Source organism: Lissotriton vulgaris, chromosome 10 (assembly GCF_964263255.1).
Source record: "Lissotriton vulgaris chromosome 10, aLisVul1.2, whole genome shotgun sequence".
NCBI lineage: Eukaryota > Metazoa > Chordata > Amphibia > Caudata > Salamandridae > Lissotriton > Lissotriton vulgaris.
Window position 1 is genome coordinate 1,099,699,011 of NC_141698.1, and position 20,499 is coordinate 1,099,719,509.

Consider the following 20,499-nt stretch of genomic DNA (forward strand, 5'->3'; position numbering starts at 1 on the left):
ACTATTGCCATTGTAAATGACAATGCCATTTATTTATCTGTTTTCAAAACCAACACATAAATAAAAAGTTTGTCATTTACAATGCCAATAGCTCAAACTTTTGCAAAGGCGAAACCGTTTCATTGTAAATGCTTGTTGTTTAATGATGTTATCCCTAATGTCTGCTTTGCTTCGTGGCCCTGACTCAGAAACCCATGTTGTTGTGTTGTGGCTGAGCCAAATCTTAAAATTTTTTCAAGTAAGGTAAACAACGTAATAGCCCGGTATAAATATTAGTCGTGTAAAAAGGAAAAAAAAACATTGATACCTTTTGTTAGGCTACACTTAATTTTGGTAGGTCATTTTAAGTAGTTTTATTCCCCCATTAATAGCACGCTGCATACCGCCCAAAGCTTTGTTTATTTTTATTTTTTAAGTTTGAGATAGGATCGATATATTAGTTACTTAAAATGTAAAGATAGTTTATAACGAACATTTTATTGTTGTGCATTGGGATTTCCACCACCACCATGTCCACCACCACCACAGCCACCACCACGAGGCCACTACCACGTCCACCACCACGTCTACCTCCGCCACCACCACATCCACTAACACCACCACGTCCACCTCCACGTCCACCACCACCACGTTCACCACCTCCCTGTCCACCACAACCATGTCCACCACCACCAACACGTCCACCACAAGGCCACCTCTCTCTATCGCCATCACTAGTTCTATCTATCGCCCTCACTCTATCTATCTATCGCCCTCACTCTATCTATCTATCGCCCTTACTCTAGCTATCGCCCTCACTCTAGCTATCTATCGCCCTCACTCTAGCTATCTATCGCCCTCACTCTCTCTATCGCCCTCACTCTCTCTATCGCCCTCACTCTCTCTATCGCCCTCACTCTCTCTATCGCCCTCACTCTCTCTATCGCCCTCACTCTCTCTATCGCCCTCACTCTCTCTATCGCCCTCACTCTCTCTATCGCCCTCACTCTCTCTATCGCCCTCACTCTATCTATCTGTCGCCCTCACTCTATCTGTCGCCCTCACTCTATCTGTCGCCCTCACTCTATCTGTCGCCCTCACTCTATCTGTAGCCCTCACTCTATCTGTCGCCCTCACTCTATCCATGTATTGCCCTCACTCTATCCATGTATCGCCCTCACTCTATCCATGTATCGCCCTCACTCTATCCATGTATCGCCCTCACTCTATCCATGTATCGCCCTCACTCTATCCATGTATCGCCCTCACTCTATCCATGTATCGCCCTCACTCTATCCATGTATCGCCCTCACTCTATCCATGTATCGCCCTCACTCTATCCATGTATCGCCCTCACTCTATCCATGTATCGCCCTCACTCTATCCATGTATCGCCCTCACTCTATGTATCGCCCTCACTATGTCCATGACTCTATCCATGTGTCGCCCTCACTCTGTCCATGACTCTATCCATGTGTCGCCCTCACTCTGTCCATGTGTCGCCCTCACTCTGTCCATGTGTCGCCCTCACTCTGTCCATGTGTCGCCCTCACTCTGTCCATGTGTCGCCCTCACTCTGTCCATGTGTCGCCCTCACTCTGTCCATGTGTCGCCCTCACTCTGTCCATGTGTCGCCCTCACTCTGTCCATGTGTCGCCCTCACTCTGTCCATGTGTCCCCTCACTCTGTCCATGTGTCGCCCTCACTCTGTCCATGTGTCGCCCTCACTCTATCCATGTGTCGCCCTCACTCTATCCATGTGTCGCCCTCACTCTATCGCCCCCTCACTCTATCGCCCCCTCACTCTATCGCCCCCTCACTCTATCGCCCCCTCACTCTATCGCCCTGTTGCCCTCACTCTGTCTATCTGTTGCCCTCACTCTGTCTATCTGTCGCCCTCACTCCCACTGTCGCCCTCTCTATCTATCTGTCGCCCTCACTCCCACTGTCGCCCTCTCTATCTATCTGTCGCCCTCACTCCCACTGTCGCCCTCACTCTATCTATCGCCCTCCCTCACTCTATCTATGGCCCTCCCTCTATCGCCCTCCCTCTATCTATCTATCGCCCTCCCTCTATCGCACTCCCTCTATCTATCTATCGCCCTCCCTCTATCGCATCCCCACAACATCACTATGTGCTACCACAGCATTACTGAACGCCACAGCATCACTCGTCGCCACCACAACATCACTCGTCGCCACTACAACATCATTCGTCGCCACCACAGCATCAATCTGTGCAACCATTCAACAACATTTGTCGCACTCGATCTATCGCACTGACTCTATCAATCGCCCTCCCTCTATCAATCGCCCTCCCTCTATCAATCGCCCTCCCTCTATCAATCGCCCTCCCTCTATCAATCGCCCTCCCTCTATCAATCGCCCTCCCTCTATCAATCGCCCTCCCTCCCTCTATCTATCTATCTCCCTCACTCTTTCTATCACCCTCACTCTTTCTATCTATCTCCCTCACTCTTTCTATCACCCTCACTCTTTCTATCTATCGCCCTCACTCTTTCTATCTATCGCCCTCACTCTTTCTATCTATCGCCCTCACTCTTTCTATCTATCGCCCTCACTCTTTCTATCTATCGCCCTCTCTCTTTCTATCGCCCTCTCTCTTTCTATCGCCCTCACTCTTTCTATCGCCCTCACTCTTTCTATCGCCCTCACTCTTTCTATCTATCGCCCTCACTCTTTCTATCGCCCTCACTCTATCGCCCTGCTATCGCCCTCACGCTATCTATCGCCCTCATTCTTTCTATCTATCGCCCTCACTCTTTCTATCTATCGCCCTCACTCTTTCTATCTATCGCCCTCACTCTTTCTATCTATCGCCCTCACTCTTTCTATCTATCGCCCTCACTCTTTCTATCTGTCGCCCTCACTCTGTCTATCTGTCGCCCTCACACCCACTATCGCCCTCTCTCTATCTATCTGTCGCCCTCTCTCTATCTATCTGTCGCCCTCTCTCTATCTATCTGTCGCCCTCACTCTATCTATCTGTCGCCCTCACTCTATCTATCTGTCGCCCTCTCTCTATCTATCTGTCGCCCTCACTCTATCTATCTGTCGCCCTCACTCTATCTATCGCCCTCCCTCACTCTATCTATGGCCCTCCCTCTATGGCCCTCTCTCTATCTATCTATCGCCCTCCCTCTATGGCCCTCCCTCTATCTATCTATCGCCCTCCCTCTATCGCACTCCCTCTATCTATCTATCGCCCTCCCTCTATCGCATCCCCACAACATCACTATGTGCTACCACAGCATTACTGAACGCCACAACATCACTCGTCGCCACCACAACATTACTCGTCGCCACCACAGCATCAATCTGTGCAACCATTCAACAACATCTGTCGCACTCGATCTATCGCACTCACTCTATCAATCGCCCTCCCTCTATCAATCGCCCTCCCTCTATCAATCGCCCTCCCTCTATCAATCGCCCTCCCTCTATCAATCGCCCTCCCTCTATCAATCGCCCTCCCTCTATCAATCGCCCTCCCTCTATCAAGCGCCCTCACTCTTTCTATCGTCCTCACTCTTTCTATCTATCTCCCTCACTCTTTCTATCACCCTCACTCTTTCTATCGCCCTCACTCTTTCTATCTATCGCCCTCACTCTTTCTATCTATCGCCCTCACTCTTTCTATCTATCGCCCTCACTCTTTCTATCTATCGCCCTCACTCTTTCTATCTATCGCCCTCACTCTTTCTATCGCCCTCACTCTTTCTATCGCCCTCACTCTTTCTATCTATCGCCCTCACTCTTTCTATCGCCCTCACTCTTTCTATCTATCGCCCTCACTCTTTCTATCTATCGCCCTCACTCTTTCTATCTATCGCCCTCACTCTTTCTATCTATCGCCCTCACTCTTTCTATCTATCGCCCTCACTCTTTCTATCGCCCTCACTCTATCGCCCTGCTATCGCCCTCACGCTATCTATCGCCCTCACTCTTTCTATCTATCGCCCTCACTCTTTCTATCTATCGCCCTCACTCTTTCTATCTGTCGCCCTCACTCTGTCTATCTGTCGCCCTCACTCCCACTGTCGCCCTCTCTCTATCTATCTGTCGCCCTCTCTCTATCTATCTGTCGCCCTCTCTCTATCTATCTGTCGCCCTCTCTCTATCTATCTGTCGCCCTCTCTCTATCTATCTGTCGCCCTCTCTCTATCTATCTGTCGCCCTCACTCTATCTATCTGTCGCCCTCACTCTATCTATCGCCCTCCCTCACTCTATCTATGGCCCTCCCTCTATCGCCCTCCCTCTATCTATCTATCGCCCTCCCTCTATGGCCCTCCCTCTATCTATCTATCTATCGCCCTCCCTCTATCGCACTCCCTCTATCTATCTATCGCCCTCCCTCTATCGCATCCCCACAACATCACTATGTGCTACCACAGCATTACTGAACGCCACAGCATCACTCGTCGCCACCACAACATCACTCGTCGCCACCACAACATCACTCGTCGCCACCACAACATCACTCGTCGCCACCACAACATCACTCGTCGCCACCACAGCATCAATCTGTGCAACCATTCAACAACATCTGTCGCACTCGATCTATCGCCCTCCCTCTATCAATCGCCCTCCCTCTATCAATCGCCCTCCCTCTATCAATCGCCCTCCCTCTATCAATCGCCCTCCCTCTATCAATCGCCCTCCCTCTATCAATCGCCCTCCCTCTATCAAGCGCCCTCACTCTTTCTATCGTCCTCACTCTTTCTATCTATCTCCCTCACTCTTTCTATCACCCTCACTCTTTCTATCTATCGCCCTCACTCTTTCTATCGCCCTCACTCTATCGCCCTGCTATCGCCCTCACGCTATCTATCGCCCTCACTCTTTCTATCTATCGCCCTCACTCTTTCTATCTATCGCCCTCACTCTTTCTATCTATCGCCCTCACTCTTTCTATCTATCGCCCTCACTCTTTCTATCTATCGCCCTCACTCTTTCTATCGCCCTCACTCTTTCTATCGCCCTCACTCTTTCTATCGCCCTCACTCTTTCTATCTATCGCCCTCACTCTTTCTATCGCCCTCACTCTATCGCCCTGCTATCGCCCTCACGCTATCTATCGCCCTCACTCTTTCTATCTATCGCCCTCACTCTTTCTATCTGTCGCCCTCACTCCCACTGTCGCCCTCTCTCTATCTGTCGCCCTCTCTCTATCTATCTGTCGCCCTCTCTCTATCTATCTGTCGCCCTCTCTCTATCTATCTGTCGCCCTCTCTCTATCTATCTGTCGCCCTCTCTCTATCTATCTGTCGCCCTCACTCTATCTATCTGTCGCCCTCACTCTATCGCCCTCCCTCACTCTATCTATGGCCCTCCCTCTATCGCCCTCCCTCTATCTATCTATCGCCCTCCCTCTATGGCCCTCCCTCTATCTATCTATCGCCCTCCCTCTATCGCACTCCCTCTATCTATCTATCGCCCTCCCTCTATCGCATCCCCACAACATCACTATGTGCTACCACAGCATTACTGAACGCCACAGCATCACTCGTCGCCACCACAACATCACTCGTCGCCACCACAACATCACTCGTCGCCACCACAACATCACTCGTCGCCACCACAGCATCAATCTGTGCAACCATTCAACAACATCTGTCGCACTCGATCTATCGCACTCACTCTATCAATCGCCCTCCCTCTATCAATCGCCCTCCCTCTATCAATCGCCCTCCCTCTATCAATCGCCCTCACTCTTTCTATCGCCCTCACTCTTTCTATCGTCCTCACTCTTTCTATCTCCCTCACTCTTTCTATCACCCTCACTCTTTCTATCACCCTCACTCTTTCTATCTATCGCCCTCACTCTTTCTATCTATCGCCCTCTCTCTTTCTATCTATCGCCCTCACTCTTTCTATCTATCGCCCTCACTCTTTCTATCTATCGCCCTCACTCTTTCTATCTATCGCCCTCACTCTTTCTATCGCTCTCACTCTATCGCCCTGCTATCGCCCTCACGCTATCTATCGCCCTCACTCTTTCTATCTATCGCCCTCACTCTTTCTATCTATCGCCCTCACTCTATCGCCCTCACTCTATCGCCCTCACTCTATCGCCCTCACTCTATCGCCCTCACTCTATCGCCCTCACTCTATCGCCCTCACTCTATCGCCCTCACTCTATCGCCCTCACTCTATCGCCCTCACTCTATCGCCCTCACTCTATCGCCCTCACTCTATCGCCCCCTCACTCTATCGCCCCCTCACTCTATCGCCCCCTCACTCTATCGCCCCCTCACTCTATCGCCCCCTCACTCTATCGCCTCCTCACTCTATCGCCCCCTCACTCTATCGCCCCCTCACTCTATCGCCCCCTCACTCTATCGCCCCCTCACTCTATCGCCCCCTCACTCTATCGCCCCCTCACTCTATCGCCCCCTCACTCTATCGCCCCCTCACTCTATCGCCCCCTCACTCTATCGCCCCCTCTCTCTATCTATCCGTCGCCCTCTCTCTATCTATCTGTCGCCCTCTCTCTATCTATCTGTCGCCCTCTCTCTATCTATCTGTCGCCCTCTCTCTATCTATCTGTCGCCCTCTCTCTATCTATCTGTCGCCCTCTCTCTATCTATCTGTCGCCCTCTCTCTATCTATCTGTCGCCCTCTCTCACTCTATCTATGGCCCTCCCTCTATCGCCCTCCCTCTATCTATCTATCTATCGCCCTCCCTCTATCGCCCTCCCTCTATCTATCTATCTATCTATCGCCCTTCCTTTATCGCCCTCCCTCTATCTATCTATCTATCTATCGCCCTCCCTCTATCGCCCTCCCTCTATCGCATCCCCACAGCATCACCCAGGGGCACCACAACATCACTATGTGCTACCACAGCATTACTGAACGCCACAGCATCACTCGTCGCCACCACAACATCACTCGTCGCCACCACAACATCACTCGTCGCCACCACAGCATCACTCGTCGTCACCACAGCATCACTCGTCGTCACCACAGCATCAATCTGTGCAACCATTCAACAACATCTGTCGCACTCGATCTATCGCACTCACTCTATTGCCCTCCCTCTATCAATCGCCCTCCCTCTATCAATCGCCCTCCCTCTATCAATCGCCCTCCCTCTATCAATCGCCCTCCCTCTATCAATCGCCCTCCCTCTATCAATCGCCCTCCCTCTATCAATCGCCCTCCCTCTATCAATCGCCCTCCCTCTATCAATCGCCCTCACTCTATCAATCGCCCTCACTCTATCAATCGCCCTCACTCTATCACCCTCACTCTTTCTATCGTCCTCACTCTTTCTATCTATCTCCCTCACTCTTTCTATCTATCGCCCTCACTCTTTCTATTACCCTCACTCTTTCTATCTATCGCCCTCACTCTTTCTATCTATCGCCCTCACTCTTTCTATCTATCGCCCTCACTCTTTCTATCTATCGCCCTCACTCTTTCTATCTATCGCCCTCACTCTTTCTATCTATCGCCCTCACTCTTTCTAGCTATCGCCCTCACTCTTTCTATCTATCGCCCTCACTCTTTCTATCTATCGCCCTCACTCTTTCTATCTATCGCCCTCACTCTTTCTATCTATCGCCCTCACTCTTTCTATCTATCGCCCTCACTCTTTCTATCTATCGCCCTCACTCTTTCTATCTATCGCCCTCACTCTTTCTATCTATCGCCCTCACTCTTTCTAGCTATCGCCCTCACTCTTTCTAGCTATCGCCCTCACTCTTTCTATCTATCGCCCTCACTCTTTCTATCTATCGCCCTCACTCTTTCTATCTGTCGCCCTCACTCTTTCTATCTATCGCCCTCACTCTTTCTATCTGTCGCCCTCACTCTCGGTCTATCTGTCGCCCTCACTCTCGGTCTATCTATCACCCTCACTCTCGGTCTATCTATCACCCTCACTCTCGGTCTATCTATCACCCTCACTCTCGGTCTATCTATCACCCTCACTCTCGGTCTATCTATCGCCCTCACTCTATCTATCTATCGCCCTCACTCTATCGCACCACCACAGCATCACTCAGCACCACCACAGCATCACTCAGGGGCACCACAACATCACTATGCACTACAACATCACTATGCATTACCACAGCATCACTGAACGCAACAGCATCACTAGTTGCCACCACAACAGCGCTCAGCGCCACCACAGCATCAATCTGTGCAAACATTCAACAACTGGTTCAAATATGTTCTCTCAATGTTTCAAGTTTTATTACAAATGTCACAAAAAGATGTTAATATTTCACTTCGGTTCTTATATTTTCGTCACAATAAAATACACTGAACATAATCTTCACAAAAGTTATTTACAAAAGTTTAAGCTATTGGCATTATAAATTACAAAAGCTTTTAAGTATTAATTATTAAAAAAATAAAAGCCATTGTTATTTGTAATATCAATACACCTAAGTCACATAAATACAACACATATTGCATTTGAAATGATATAGGTGTCAAATTTCCGAAAGTTAAAACTATTGGCATTGTAAATGACAAAGCTATTGACCCTTTGCATGCTGATGACGGAACCGCTCCGTCATCAGCTGCGGTGACACTGTGCTGATGACGGAGCCGTTCCGTCATGGCCCGCCCAAAGCTCCTGCGCGGTGTGAATTCCGTGCCTGCGCTGAGCGTTCTATTGAGCGGGCGGGGCCATGACGGAACCTCTCTGTCATAAGCACAGCGCAACCGACGCTGGTGACGGAGCCGTTCCGTCACCAGCATGCGCCCGCCGCATTTCCGCCCCGCCCCTTTAGCATTGCGGCGGAATAGCCGCCGCAGTGAAGGGGTTAATTTCGCTATTTTCAAAACCAACACATAAATAAAAAATGGGTCATTTACAATACCAATAACTTTAACTTTCCAAATGCGAGACCTATTGCATTGCAAATGTTTGTTTTCCCCCGTCCTCTTAGGTCTGGACATGTCGGTGCTCAGGCCCGCTGCCAGGGCGCTCCTCAAGTTTAAAGTTTTCACATAAGTCCACGGGATTTCACCCCAAAATATTTCCGCATTAAACTTGCTTTCCTGCCGGCTGCTCATGGTTTAGGGACTGGCATAAAAGCCTTGGAATGCTCCCAAATGTCATATCTTGTCTTCTCTTCTCCCTTTCTGTTCTCTTTTCTTCTCCCTTCTCTTTTATTTCTCCACTTTTCTCTATTTCTCTTTCTTTTTTCTCTTTTTCTCTTTCTTTCATATCCCTGTTCTTTCTCTTTAATGTCTCTTCTCCCTTTCATTTAATTTCTCTTCTCCGTTTCATTTGTCTTCTCTTTTCCCTTTCATTTAATTTCTCTTTTCCCTTCTCTTTCCTTTCTCTTCTCCCTTTCTCTTTCCTTTAATTTCTCTACTTTTCTTTTAAATAATTCTTCATTTTCACAGTGTACACAGTGAACCAAACTCACCTGTAGGAAGATAGAGAAATTCAGCAGGAAAGCCACGTTTGTAATGCTTTCCTAAGGTCTGTAGACAGATTATTGCATAGAAATTATTTTCTTGTTCATTTGCTAAACTGTGGGGCCAGCCTTGGCAAGTAATGAAATGGCCTACGCAGATTTCCTGAATTTCATTTGGTGGCTGGCATGATTATGCGATCTGCATATTCATTAAATAAGGGAAAGAGAATGTGTCCAAAACGTTAGTCATGCATTACTCCATGCCCAACTGCGTCCCAGGCTTGTGCCCTCTCAGAGCAAGCCCTGCGGTGCCAAGGAGGGTCTTAGCTCTGTTCTTTGGCCCTGCTCTGCTCTGTTGTCTCTGCCACTCACCTCTCATGATCTGACATCTCCTTCTCTTGGGTTCTTGCAGCCGAGAATGGGATGAGCTCTTTGGGAATGACAACTGCCTGGCGCGGATCCGGTCGCATGGGATCAACGGGCGCCTTCGGAGCAGCCGCTTCCGCAGTGTGTGCTGGAAGGTAAGAGGCTCCGGGCGCTGCATGTGGATAACTTACCTGTGAGAGACTTGGGGATTGAACAAGCTGGTGGGGTTTCCAAAAAATGCCATCCTCTTACCCCTGGATCCTAATTCCTGAAGTGTTGGGACATCAGACCCAGCCTTTGCCCCTGGTGAGGCCTGTAGGATTCATGTGACGTGGTTAGTGGAGGGCAAGGAGGGTAATGCTAGTTAAAATAGTCCCCTGCATCTAGTAATCAAAATAAAGGAAGTAGTATTAATACATAAGCCTAGCACTTGAAGATGAGCAGTAGATTGCATGAGTAAGATAGGAATGGGGGAGAGCTCCTCCTACAGCATTAGACAAAGGGGAAGGCCACTTGAGTGGTCTCAGCAGGGAGTGAGGCAGGCTCGGGATGGTGGAGAGCTTCTACTACAGTATTAGGGATGGTGGTGGGCCACTCTTACTGCCTTACGAGGGAGTGAGGCATGCTCGGGATGGTGGAGAGCTCTACTACAGTATTAGGGATGGCGGTGGGCCACTCTTACTGCCTTACGAGGGAGGGAGGCAGGCTCGGGATGGTGGAGAGCTCTACTACAGTATTAGGGATGGTGGTGGGCCACTCTTACTGCCTTACGAGGGAGGGAGGCAGGCTCAGGATGGTGGAGAGCTCTACTACAGTATTAGGGATGGCGGTGGGCCACTCTTACTGCGTTACGAGGGAGTGAGGCAGGCTCGGGATGGTGGAGAGCTTTTACTACAGTATTAGGGATGGGGGTGGGCCACTCTTGCTGCCTTACGAGGGAGGGAGGCATCCTCGGGATGCTGGAGAGCTTCTACTACAGTATTAGGGATGGTGGTGGGCCACTCTTACTGCCTTACGAGGGAGGGAGGCAGGCTCGGGATGGTGGAGAGCTTCTACTACAGTATTAGGGATGGTGGTGGGCCACTCTTACAGCCTTACGAGGGAGGGAGGCAGGCTCGGGATGGTGGAGAGCTTCTAATACAGCATTAGGGATGGCAGTGGGCCACTCTTACTGCCTTACGAGGGAGGGAGGCAGGCTCGGGTGGTGAAGAGCTTCTACAGCATTAGACATAGGGGACGGCCACATGAGTGGTCTCAGCAGGGAGTGAGGCAGGCTCGGGATGGTGGAGAGCTTCTACTACAGTATTAATGATGGCGGTGGGCCACTCTTACTGCCTTATGAGGGAGGGAGGCAGGCTCGGGATGGTGGAGAGCTCTACTACAGTTTTAGGGATGGCGGTGGGCCACTCTTACTGCCTTACGAGGGAGTGAGGCAGGCTCGGGATGGTGGAGAGCTTTTACTACAGTATTAGGGATGGCGGTGGGCCACTCTTGCTGCCTTACGAGGGAGGGAGGCAGGCTCGGGATGGTGGAGAGCTTTTACTACAGTATTAGGGATGGCGGTGGGCCACTCTTGCTGCCTTACGAGGGAGGGAGGCAGGCTCGGGATGGTGGAGAGCTTTTACTACAGTATTAGGGATGGCGGTGGGCCACTCTTGCTGCCTTACGAGGGAGGGAGGCAGGCTCGGGATGGTGGAGAGCTTCTACTACAGTGTTAGGGATGGCGGTGGGCCACTCTTACTGCCTTACGAGAGAGTGAGGCAGGCTCGGGATGGTGGAGAGGTTTTACTACAGTATTAGGGATGGCGTGGGCCACTCTTGCTGCCTTAGCACAAAGTGTGTCAGGCTCGGGATGGTGGAGAGCTTCTACTACAGTGTTAGGGATGGTGGTGGGCCACTCTTACTGCCTTACGAGGGAGTGAGGCAGGCTCGGGATGGTGTAGAGCTTCTACTACAGTATTAGGGATGGCCGTGGGCCACTCTTGCTGCCTTAGCACAAAGTGTGTCAGGCTCGGGATGGTGGAGAGCTTCTACTACAGTGTTAGGGATGGTGGTGGGCCACTCTTACTGCCTTACGAGGGAGTGAGGCAGGCTCAGGATGGTGGAGAGCTTCTACTACAGTATTAGGGATGGCCTTGGGCCACTCTTGCTGCCTTAGCACAAAGTGTGGCAGGCTCAGGATGGTGGAGAACTTCTACTACAGTATTAGGGATGGCGGTGGGCCACTCTTACTGCCTTACGAGGGAGTGAGGCAGGCTCGGGATGGTGGAGAGCTTTTACTACAGTATTAGGGATGGCGGTGGGCCACTCTTGCTGCCTTAGCACAAAGTGTGGCAGGCTCGGGATGGTGGAGAGCTTCTACTACAGTATTAGGGATGGCGGTGGGCCACTCTTACTGCCTTATGAGGGAGGGAGGCAGGCTCGGGATGGTGGAGAGCTTCTAACACAGTATTAGGGATGGCGGTGGGCCGCTCTTACTGCCTTACGAGGGAGTGAGGCAGGCTCAGGATGGTGGAGAGCTTCTACTACAGTATTAGGGATGGCGGTGGGCCACTCTTACTGCCTTACGAGGGAGGGAGGCAGGCTCGGGATGTTGGAGAGCTTCTACTACAGTATTAGGGATGGTGGTGGGCCACTCTTACTGCCTTACGAGGAAGGGAGGCAGGCTCGGGATGGTGGAGAGCTTCTACTACAGTATTAGGGATGGCAGTGGGCCACTCTTACTGCCTTACGAGGGAGTGAGGCAGGCTCGGGATGGTGGAGAGCTTCTACTACAGCATTAGGGATGGTGGTGGGCCACTCTTACTGCCTTACGAGGGAGGGAGGCAGGCTCGGGATGGTGGAGAGCTTCTACTACAGCATTAGGGATGGTGGTGGCCCACTCTTACTGCCTTACGAGGGAGTGAGGCATGCTCGGGATGGTGGAGAGCTTCTACTACACTATTAGGGATGGTGGTGGGCCACTCTTACTGCCTTACGAGGGAGTGAGGCAGGCTCGGGATGGTGGAGAGCTTCTACTACAGTATTAGGGATGGTGGTGGTCCACTCTTACTGCCTTACGAGGGAGTGAGGCAGGCTCGGGATGGTGGAGAGCTTCTACTACAGTATTAGGGATGGCGGTGGGCCACTCTTACTGCCTTACGAGGGAGTGAGGCAGGCTCAGGATGGTGGAGAGCTTCTACTACAGTATTAGGGATGGCGGTGGGCCACTCTTACTGCCTTACGCGGGAGTGAGGCAGGCTCGGGATGGTGGAGAGCTTCTACTACAGTATTAGGGATGGCCGTGGGCCACTCTTGCTGCATTAGCTCAAAGTGTGTCAGGCTCGGGATGGTGGAGAGCTTCTACTACAGTATTAGGGATGGCCGTGGGCCACTCTTGCTGCCTTAGCACAAAGTGTGTCAGGCTCGGGATGGTGAAGAGCTTCTACTACAGTATTAGGGATGGCGGTGGGCCACTCTTACTGCCTTACGAGGGAGTGAGGCAGGCTCGGGATGGTGGAGAGCTTCCACTACAGTATTAGGGATGGTGGTGGGTCACTCTTGCTGCCTTAGCACAAAGTGTGGCAGGCTCGGGATGGTGGAGAGCTTTTACTACAGCATTAGGGATGGTGGTGGGCCACTCTTACTGCCTTACGAGGGAGTGAGGCAGGCTCGGGATGGCGGAGAGCTTCTACTACAGTATTAGGGATGGCGGTGGGCCACTCTTACTGCCTTACGAGGGAGTGAGGCAGGCTCAGAATGGTGGAGAGCTTCCACTACAGTATTAGGGATGGTGGTGGGTCACTCTTGCTGCCTTAGCACAAAGTGTGTCAGGCTCGGGATGGTGGAGAGCTTCTACTACAGTATTAGGGATGGCGGTGGGCCACTCTTACTGACTTGTGAGTGAGGCAGGCTCGGGATGGTGCAGAGCTTCTACTACAGCATTAGGGATGGTGGTGGGCCACTCTTACGGCCTTACGAGGGAGTGAGGCAGGCTCGGGATGGTGGAGAGCTTCTACTACAGTATTAGGTATGGCGGTGGGCCACTCTTACTGCCTTACGAGGGAGTGAGGCAGGCTCGGGATGGTGGAGAGCTTTTACTACAGCATTAGGGATGGTGGTGGGCCACTCTTACTGCCTTACGAGGGAGGGAGGCAGGCTCGGGATGGTGGAGAGCTTCTACTACAGTATTAGGGATGGCGGTTGGCCACTCTTACTGCCTTACGAGGGAGGGAGGCAGGCTCGGGATGGTGGAGAGCTTCTACTACAGTATTAGGGATGGCGGTGGGCCACTCTTACTGCCTTACGAGGGAGGGAGGCAGGCTCGGGATGGTGGAGAGCTTCTACTACAGTATTAGGGATGGTGGTGGGCCACTCTTACTGCCTTACGAGGGAGGGAGGGAGGCAGGCTCGGGATGGTGCAGAGCTTCTACTACAGTATTAGGGATGGCGGAGGGCCCCTCTTACTGCCTTACGTGGGAGTGAGGCAGGCTCGGGATGGTGTAGAGCTTCTACTAAAGTATTAGAGATGGCGGTGGGCCACTCTTACTGCCTTACGAGGGAGTGAGGCAGGATCGGGATGGTGGAGAGCTTCTACTACAGTATTAGGGATGGCGGTCGGCCACTCTTGCTACCTTAGCACAAAGTGTGTCAGGCTCCGGATGGTGGAGAGCTTCTACTACAGTGTTAGGGATGGTGGTGGGCCACTCTTACTGCCTTACGAGGGAGTGAGGCAGGCTCGGGATGGTGGAGAGCTTCTACTACAGTATTAGGGATGGCCGTGGGCCACTCTTGCTGCCTTAGCACAAAGTGTGGCAGGCTCAGGATGGTGGAGAACTTCTACTACAGTATTAGGGATGGCGGTGGGCCACTCTTACTGCCTTACGAGGGAGTGAGGCAGGCTCGGGATGGTGGAGAGCTTTTACTACAGTATTAGGGATGGCGGTGGGCCACTCTTGCTGCCTTAGCACAAAGTGTGGCAGGCTAGGAATGGCGGAGAGCTTCTTTTGCAGCATTAGGAATGGCGGTGGACCACTCTTACTGCCTTACGAGGGAGTGTGGCATGCTAGGGATGGTGGAAAGCTTCCTCTACAATGTTGGGAATGGAGGACGACCAGACTTGCAGCTGTAGTAGGGAGAGAGGAAGGCTCGGGATGATGGAGAGCCATGGGTGGAGAACAAGTGTCCATACAGTATTGGGTATGGGCGAAGACTACGGTTCGTGGTTTTCTCTTTGGGTGTTGGACATAGCAAAGTCCACATTGGGGTGGAGTAATAGACCGCTGGATCGAGGAAGGCTGGGAATGGAGGGAAGTGTCTCAGGATCATGGACTGGGTCAGACTAGTGATGGTGGAAGGCACTATGATAACAGCGGAGAGAGTGGGGCTTCTCTCACAGAGTTCATAGGGAAGCGGAGTGGTCGGGTGGCGGGAAGCTTCTCTTACAGGATTCATACGCAGCGAGGACACGTAGGGCGAGACGACGGCTCCTCATGCAGCATTATCGGGGACTGTGGAAGGCAACCGGCAGGTTATGGCTGGTCCTACATAACTAATTTGGAGCAAGGAGTGCTTTGGTGGAGGCAGGCCACTCCTACTGCAGTAGTAAAAAGTGAGGAAGGTAAGGCTGCAGGAAGGAAAGAGAGGGAGGAAGAGGACTATTAGAGTATTAGTAGAGGGTGGGACAGGGTGGGGATGTGGAAGGCAACTCAAAGCATCGCAAGAGCTACACGTAGGCTAGGTCTGAAGGAATAAAAGGGGTGCAGTGACGAAGGCAACTCGAAGCATCCCAAGAGCTACACGTAGGCTAGGTCTGAAGGAATAAAAGGGGTGCAGTGACAAAGGTAACTCAAAGCATCCCAAGAACTGCACATAGGCTAGGACTGAAGGAAGAAAAGGGGTGCAGTGACGAAGGTAACTCGAAGCATCCCAAGAGCTACACGCAGGCTAGGTCTGAAGGACTGGACGGGGTGCAGTGATGAAGGCAACTCGAAGCATCCATGAGCTACACGTAGGCTAGGTCTGAAGGAAGAAAAGGGTGGAGTGAAGAAGACAACTCAAAGCATCCCAAGAGCTACACGTAGGCTAGGTCTGAAGGAAGAAAAGGGTACAGTGACAAAGGCAACTCGAAGCATCCCAAGAGCTACACGTAGGTTAGGTCTGAAGGAATAAAAGGGTGGAGTGACGAAGGCAACTCAAAGCATCCCAAGAGCTACACGTAGGTTAGGTCTGAAGGAATAAAAGGGTGCAGTGATGAAGGCAACTCGAAGCATCCCAAGAGCTACACGTAGGTTAGGTCTGAAGGAATAAAAGGGGTGCAGTGACGAAGGCTACTCAAAGCATCCCAAGAGCTGCACGTTGGCTAAGTCTGAAGGAAAGGAATGGGTGCAGTGACGAAGGCAACTCAAAGCATCTCAAGAGGTACACGTAGGTTAGGTCTGAAGGAAGAAAAGGGGTGCAGTGACAAAGGCAACTCGAAGCATCCCAAGAGCTACACGTAGGCTAGGTCCGAAGGAATGGAAGGGGTGCAGTGACAAAGGCAACTCAAAGCATCCCAAGAGCTACACGTAGGCTAGGTCTGAAGGAATAAAATGGTACAGTGACAAAAGCAACTTGAAGCATCCCAAGAGCTACACGTAGGATAGGTCTGAAGGAATAAAAGGGTGCAGTGACGAAGGCAACTCAAAGCATCGCAAGAGCTACACGTAGGCTAGGTCTGAAGGAATAAAAGGGGTGCAGTGATGAAGGCAACTCGAAGCATCCCAAGAGCTACACGTAGGCTAGGTCTGAAGGAAGAAAAGGGTGGAGTGAAGAAGACAACTCAACGCATCCCAAGAACTGCACGTAGGCTAGGTCTGAAGGAATAAAAGGGGTGCAGTGACGAAGATAACTCAAAGCATCCCAAGAACTGCACATAGGCTAGGTCTGAAGGAAGAAAAGGGTGCAGTGACGAAGGCAACTCAACGCATCCCAAGAACTGCACGTAGGCTAGGTCTGAAGGAATAAAAGGGGTGCAGTGACGAAGGTAACTCAAAGCATCCCAAGAACTGCACATAGGCTAGGTCTGAAGGACTGGACGGGGTGCACTGATGAAGGCAACTCGAAGCATTCCAAGAGCTACACGTAGGCTAGGTCTGAAGGAGGAAAAGGGTGGAGTGAAGAAGACAACTCAAAGCATCCAAAGAGCTACACGTAGGCTAGGTCTGAAGGAAGAAAAGGGTACAGTGACAAAGGCAACTCGAAGCATCCCAAGAGCTACACGTAGGTTAGGTCTGAAGGAATAAAAGGGTGGAGTGACGAAGGCAACTCAAAGCATCCCAAGAGCTACACGGCGGCTAGGTCTGAAGGAAGAAAAGGGTGGAGTGAAGAAGACAACTCAAAGCATCCCAAGAGCTACACGTAGGCTAGGTCTGAAGGAAGAAAAGGGTACAGTGACAAAGGCAACTCGAAGCATCCCAAGAGCTACATGTAGGTTAGGTCTGAAGGAATAAAAGGGGTGCAGTGACGAAGGCAACTCTAAGCATCCCAAGAGCTGCACGTTGGCTAAGTCTGAAGGAAAGGAATGGGTGCAGTGACGAAGGCAACTCAAAGCATCTCAAGAGGTACACGTAGGTTAGGTCTGAAGGAATAAAATGGTACAGTGACAAAGGCAACTCGAAGCATCCCAAGAGCTACACGTAGGATAGGTCTGAAGGAATAAAAGGGTGCAATGACGAAGGCAACTCAAAGCATCCCAAGAGCTGCACGTCGGCTAGGTCTGAAGGGAAGGAATGGGTGCAGTGACGAAGGCAACTCAAAGCATCTCAAGAGGTATACGTAGGTTAGGTCTGAAGGAAGAAAAGGGGAGCAGTGACGAAGGCAACTCAAAGCATCTCAAGAGCTACACGTAGGCTAGGTCTGAAGGAATAAAAGGGTGCAGTGACGAAGGCAACTCAAATCATCCCAAGAGCTACACGTTGGTTAGGTCTGAAGGAATAAAAGGGGTGCAGTGACGAAGGCAACTCTAAGCATCCCAAGAGCTGCACGTCGGCTAGGTCTGAAGGAATGGAAGGGGTGCAGTGATGAAGGCAACTCAAATCATCCTAAGAGCTACACATAGGCTAGGTCTGAAGGAATGGAAGGGGTGCAGTGACGAAGGCAACTCAAAGCATCACACGCGTTACAAGTAGGCTAGGTCTGAAGGAAGAAAAAGGTGCAGTGATGAAGGCAACTCAAAGCATCACAAGAGCTACAAGTAGGCTTGGTCTGAAGGAATGGAAGGGGTGCAGTGATGAAGGCAACTCAAAGCATCCTAAGAGCTACACGTAGGCTAGGTCTGAAGGAATGGAAGGGGTGCAGTGATGAAGGCAACTCAAAGCATCCCAAGAGCTACACGTAGGCTAGGTCTGAAGGAATGGAAGGGGTGCAGTGATGAAGGCAACTCAAAGCATCCTAAGAGCTACACGTAGGCTAGGTCTGAAGGAATGGAAGGGGTGCAGTGACGAAGGCAACTCAAAGCATCACAAGCGCTACAAGTAGGCTAGGTCTGAAGGAAGAAAAAGGTGCAGTGATGAAGGCAACTCAAAGCATCACAAGAGCTACAAGTAGGCTTGGTCTGAAGGAATGGAAGGGGTGCAGTGATGAAGGCAACTCAAAGCATCCTAAGAGCTACACGTAGGCTAGGTCTGAAGGAATGGAAGGGGTGCAGTGATGAAGGCAACTCAAAGCATCCCAAGAGCTACACGTAGGCTAGGTCTGAAGGAATGGAAGGGGTGCAGTGATGAAGGCAACTCAAAGCATCCTAAGAGCTACACGTAGGCTAGGTCTGAAGGAATGGAAGGGGTGCAGTGACGAAGGCAACTCAAAGCATCACAAGCGCTACAAGTAGGCTAGGTCTGAAGGAAGAAAAAGGTGCAGTGATGAAGGCAACTCAAAGCATCACAAGAGCTACAAGTAGGCTAGGTCTGAAGGAATGGAAAGGGTGCAGGGACGAAGGCAACTCAAAGCATCACAGGCGCTACATGTCGGCTAGGTCTGAAGGAGTGGAAGGGGTGCAGTGACGAAGGCAACTCAAAGCATCACAAGCGCTACATGTCGGCTAGGTCTGAAGGAGTGGAAGGGGTGCAGTGACGAAGGCAACTCAAAGCATCACAAGCGCTACATGTCGGCTAGGTCTGAAGGAGTGGAAGGGGTGCAGTGACGAAGGCAACTCAAAGCATCACAAGCGCTACAAGTAGGCTAGGTTTGAAGGAATGGAAAGGGTGCAGTGACGAAGGCAATTTGAAGCATCACAAGAGCTACACGCAGGCTAGGTCTGAAGGAAGAAAAGGGGTGCAGTGACGAAGGCAACTCAAAGCATCCCAAGAGCTACACGGCGGCTAGGTCTGAAGGAAAGGAAGGGGTGCAGTGACGAAGGCAACTCAAAGCATCCCAAGAGCTACACGTCGGCTAGGTCTGAAGGAAAGGAAGGGGTGCAGTGACGAAGGCAACTCAAAGCATCCCAAGAGCTGCACGTAGGTTAGGTCTGAAGGAAAGGAAGGGGTGCAGTGATGAAGGCAACTCAAAGCATCCCAAGAGCTACATGTCGGCTAGGTCTGAAGGAAAGGAAGGGGTGCAGTGACGAAGGCAACTCAAAGCATCACAAGAGCGGCACGCAGGCTAGGTCTATAGGAAAAAAAGGGTGTAGTGACGAAGGCAACCCAAAGCATCCCAAGAGCTACATGTCGGCTAGGTCTGAAGGAATAAAAGGGGTGCAGTGACGAAGGCATCTCAAAGCATCCCAAGAGCTACACGAAGGCTAGGTCTGAAGGAATGGAAGGGGTGCAGTGATGAAGGCAACTCAAAGCATCCCAAGAGCTACACGTAGGTTAGGTCTGAAGGAAGAAAAAGGGTGGAGTGACGAAGGCATCTCAAAGCATCCCAAGAGCTACACGAAGGCTAGGTCTGAAGGAATGGAAGGGGTGCAGTGATGAAGGCAACTCAAAGCATCCCAAGAGCTACACGTAGGTTAGGTCTCAAGGAATAAAAGGGGTGCAGTGACGAAGGCAACTCAAAGCATCACAAGCGCTACAAGTAGGCTAGGAATGAAGGAAGAAAAAGGGTGCACTGATGAAGGCAACTCAAAGCATCTCAAGAGCTACACGTAGGTTAGGTCTGAAGGAAGAAAAAGGGTGCACTGATAAAGGCTACTCAAAGCATCACAAGAGCTACACGTAGGTTAGGTCTGAAGGAATGGAAGGGGTGCAGTGATGAAGGCAACTCAAAGCATCCCAAGAGCTACACGTAGGCTAGGTCTGAAGGAATGGAAGGGGTGCAGTGATGAAGGCAACTCAAAGCATCACAAGAGGTACAAGTAGGCTTGGTCTGAAGGAATGGGAGGGGTGCAGTGATGCACACTAGAAGGGGAAGGCCCTTCCTACAGAAATACTGAACAAGGGACGAAGATGATAATTGGGTGTAAAGTAGACTAGTGAAGGAGGAAGACCAGTCTTTACGACAGTGAGAAGAACTGAGGTGAAATAAGGCGTTCGTCGGAGTCGAAGTGTAGAGGAGCGGGCATTCTTACAGTAGGGAGTTAGGGGAACGTAACAAAGGAATGGAGGAAGGTGTTACCCTGCCATTGTACTACATAACAGTTTTGGGCTGACCTTTTACCTAGTTAAGTGCTGCATAAATGTCGTTTGGTTTTCTCGGGAAACTGGCATCATTTATTCTGCATGAGGATTCTCAGAATTACAGCAGGACTACCATCTTCTACATAGTCTGCATAATAACTATGTATGAGGGTCA

At 51.0% G+C, this 20,499-nt stretch overlaps 1 protein-coding gene across 3 annotated transcripts in view; it reads left to right on the forward strand.

Annotated features, from left to right (window-relative positions):
- Nucleotides 1-20,499, forward strand: part of TBC1D5 (TBC1 domain family member 5) — a 1,888,005-nt gene that overhangs the window by 997,791 nt on the left and 869,715 nt on the right. For all 3 annotated transcript variants that reach the window (XM_086942181.1, XM_086942182.1, XM_086942183.1), the window contains one exon: nt 9,800-9,908. In XM_086942181.1, the coding sequence (XP_086798307.1) occupies nt 9,800-9,908 (109 nt within the window). The remainder of the gene's footprint in view (nt 1-9,799; nt 9,909-20,499) is intronic.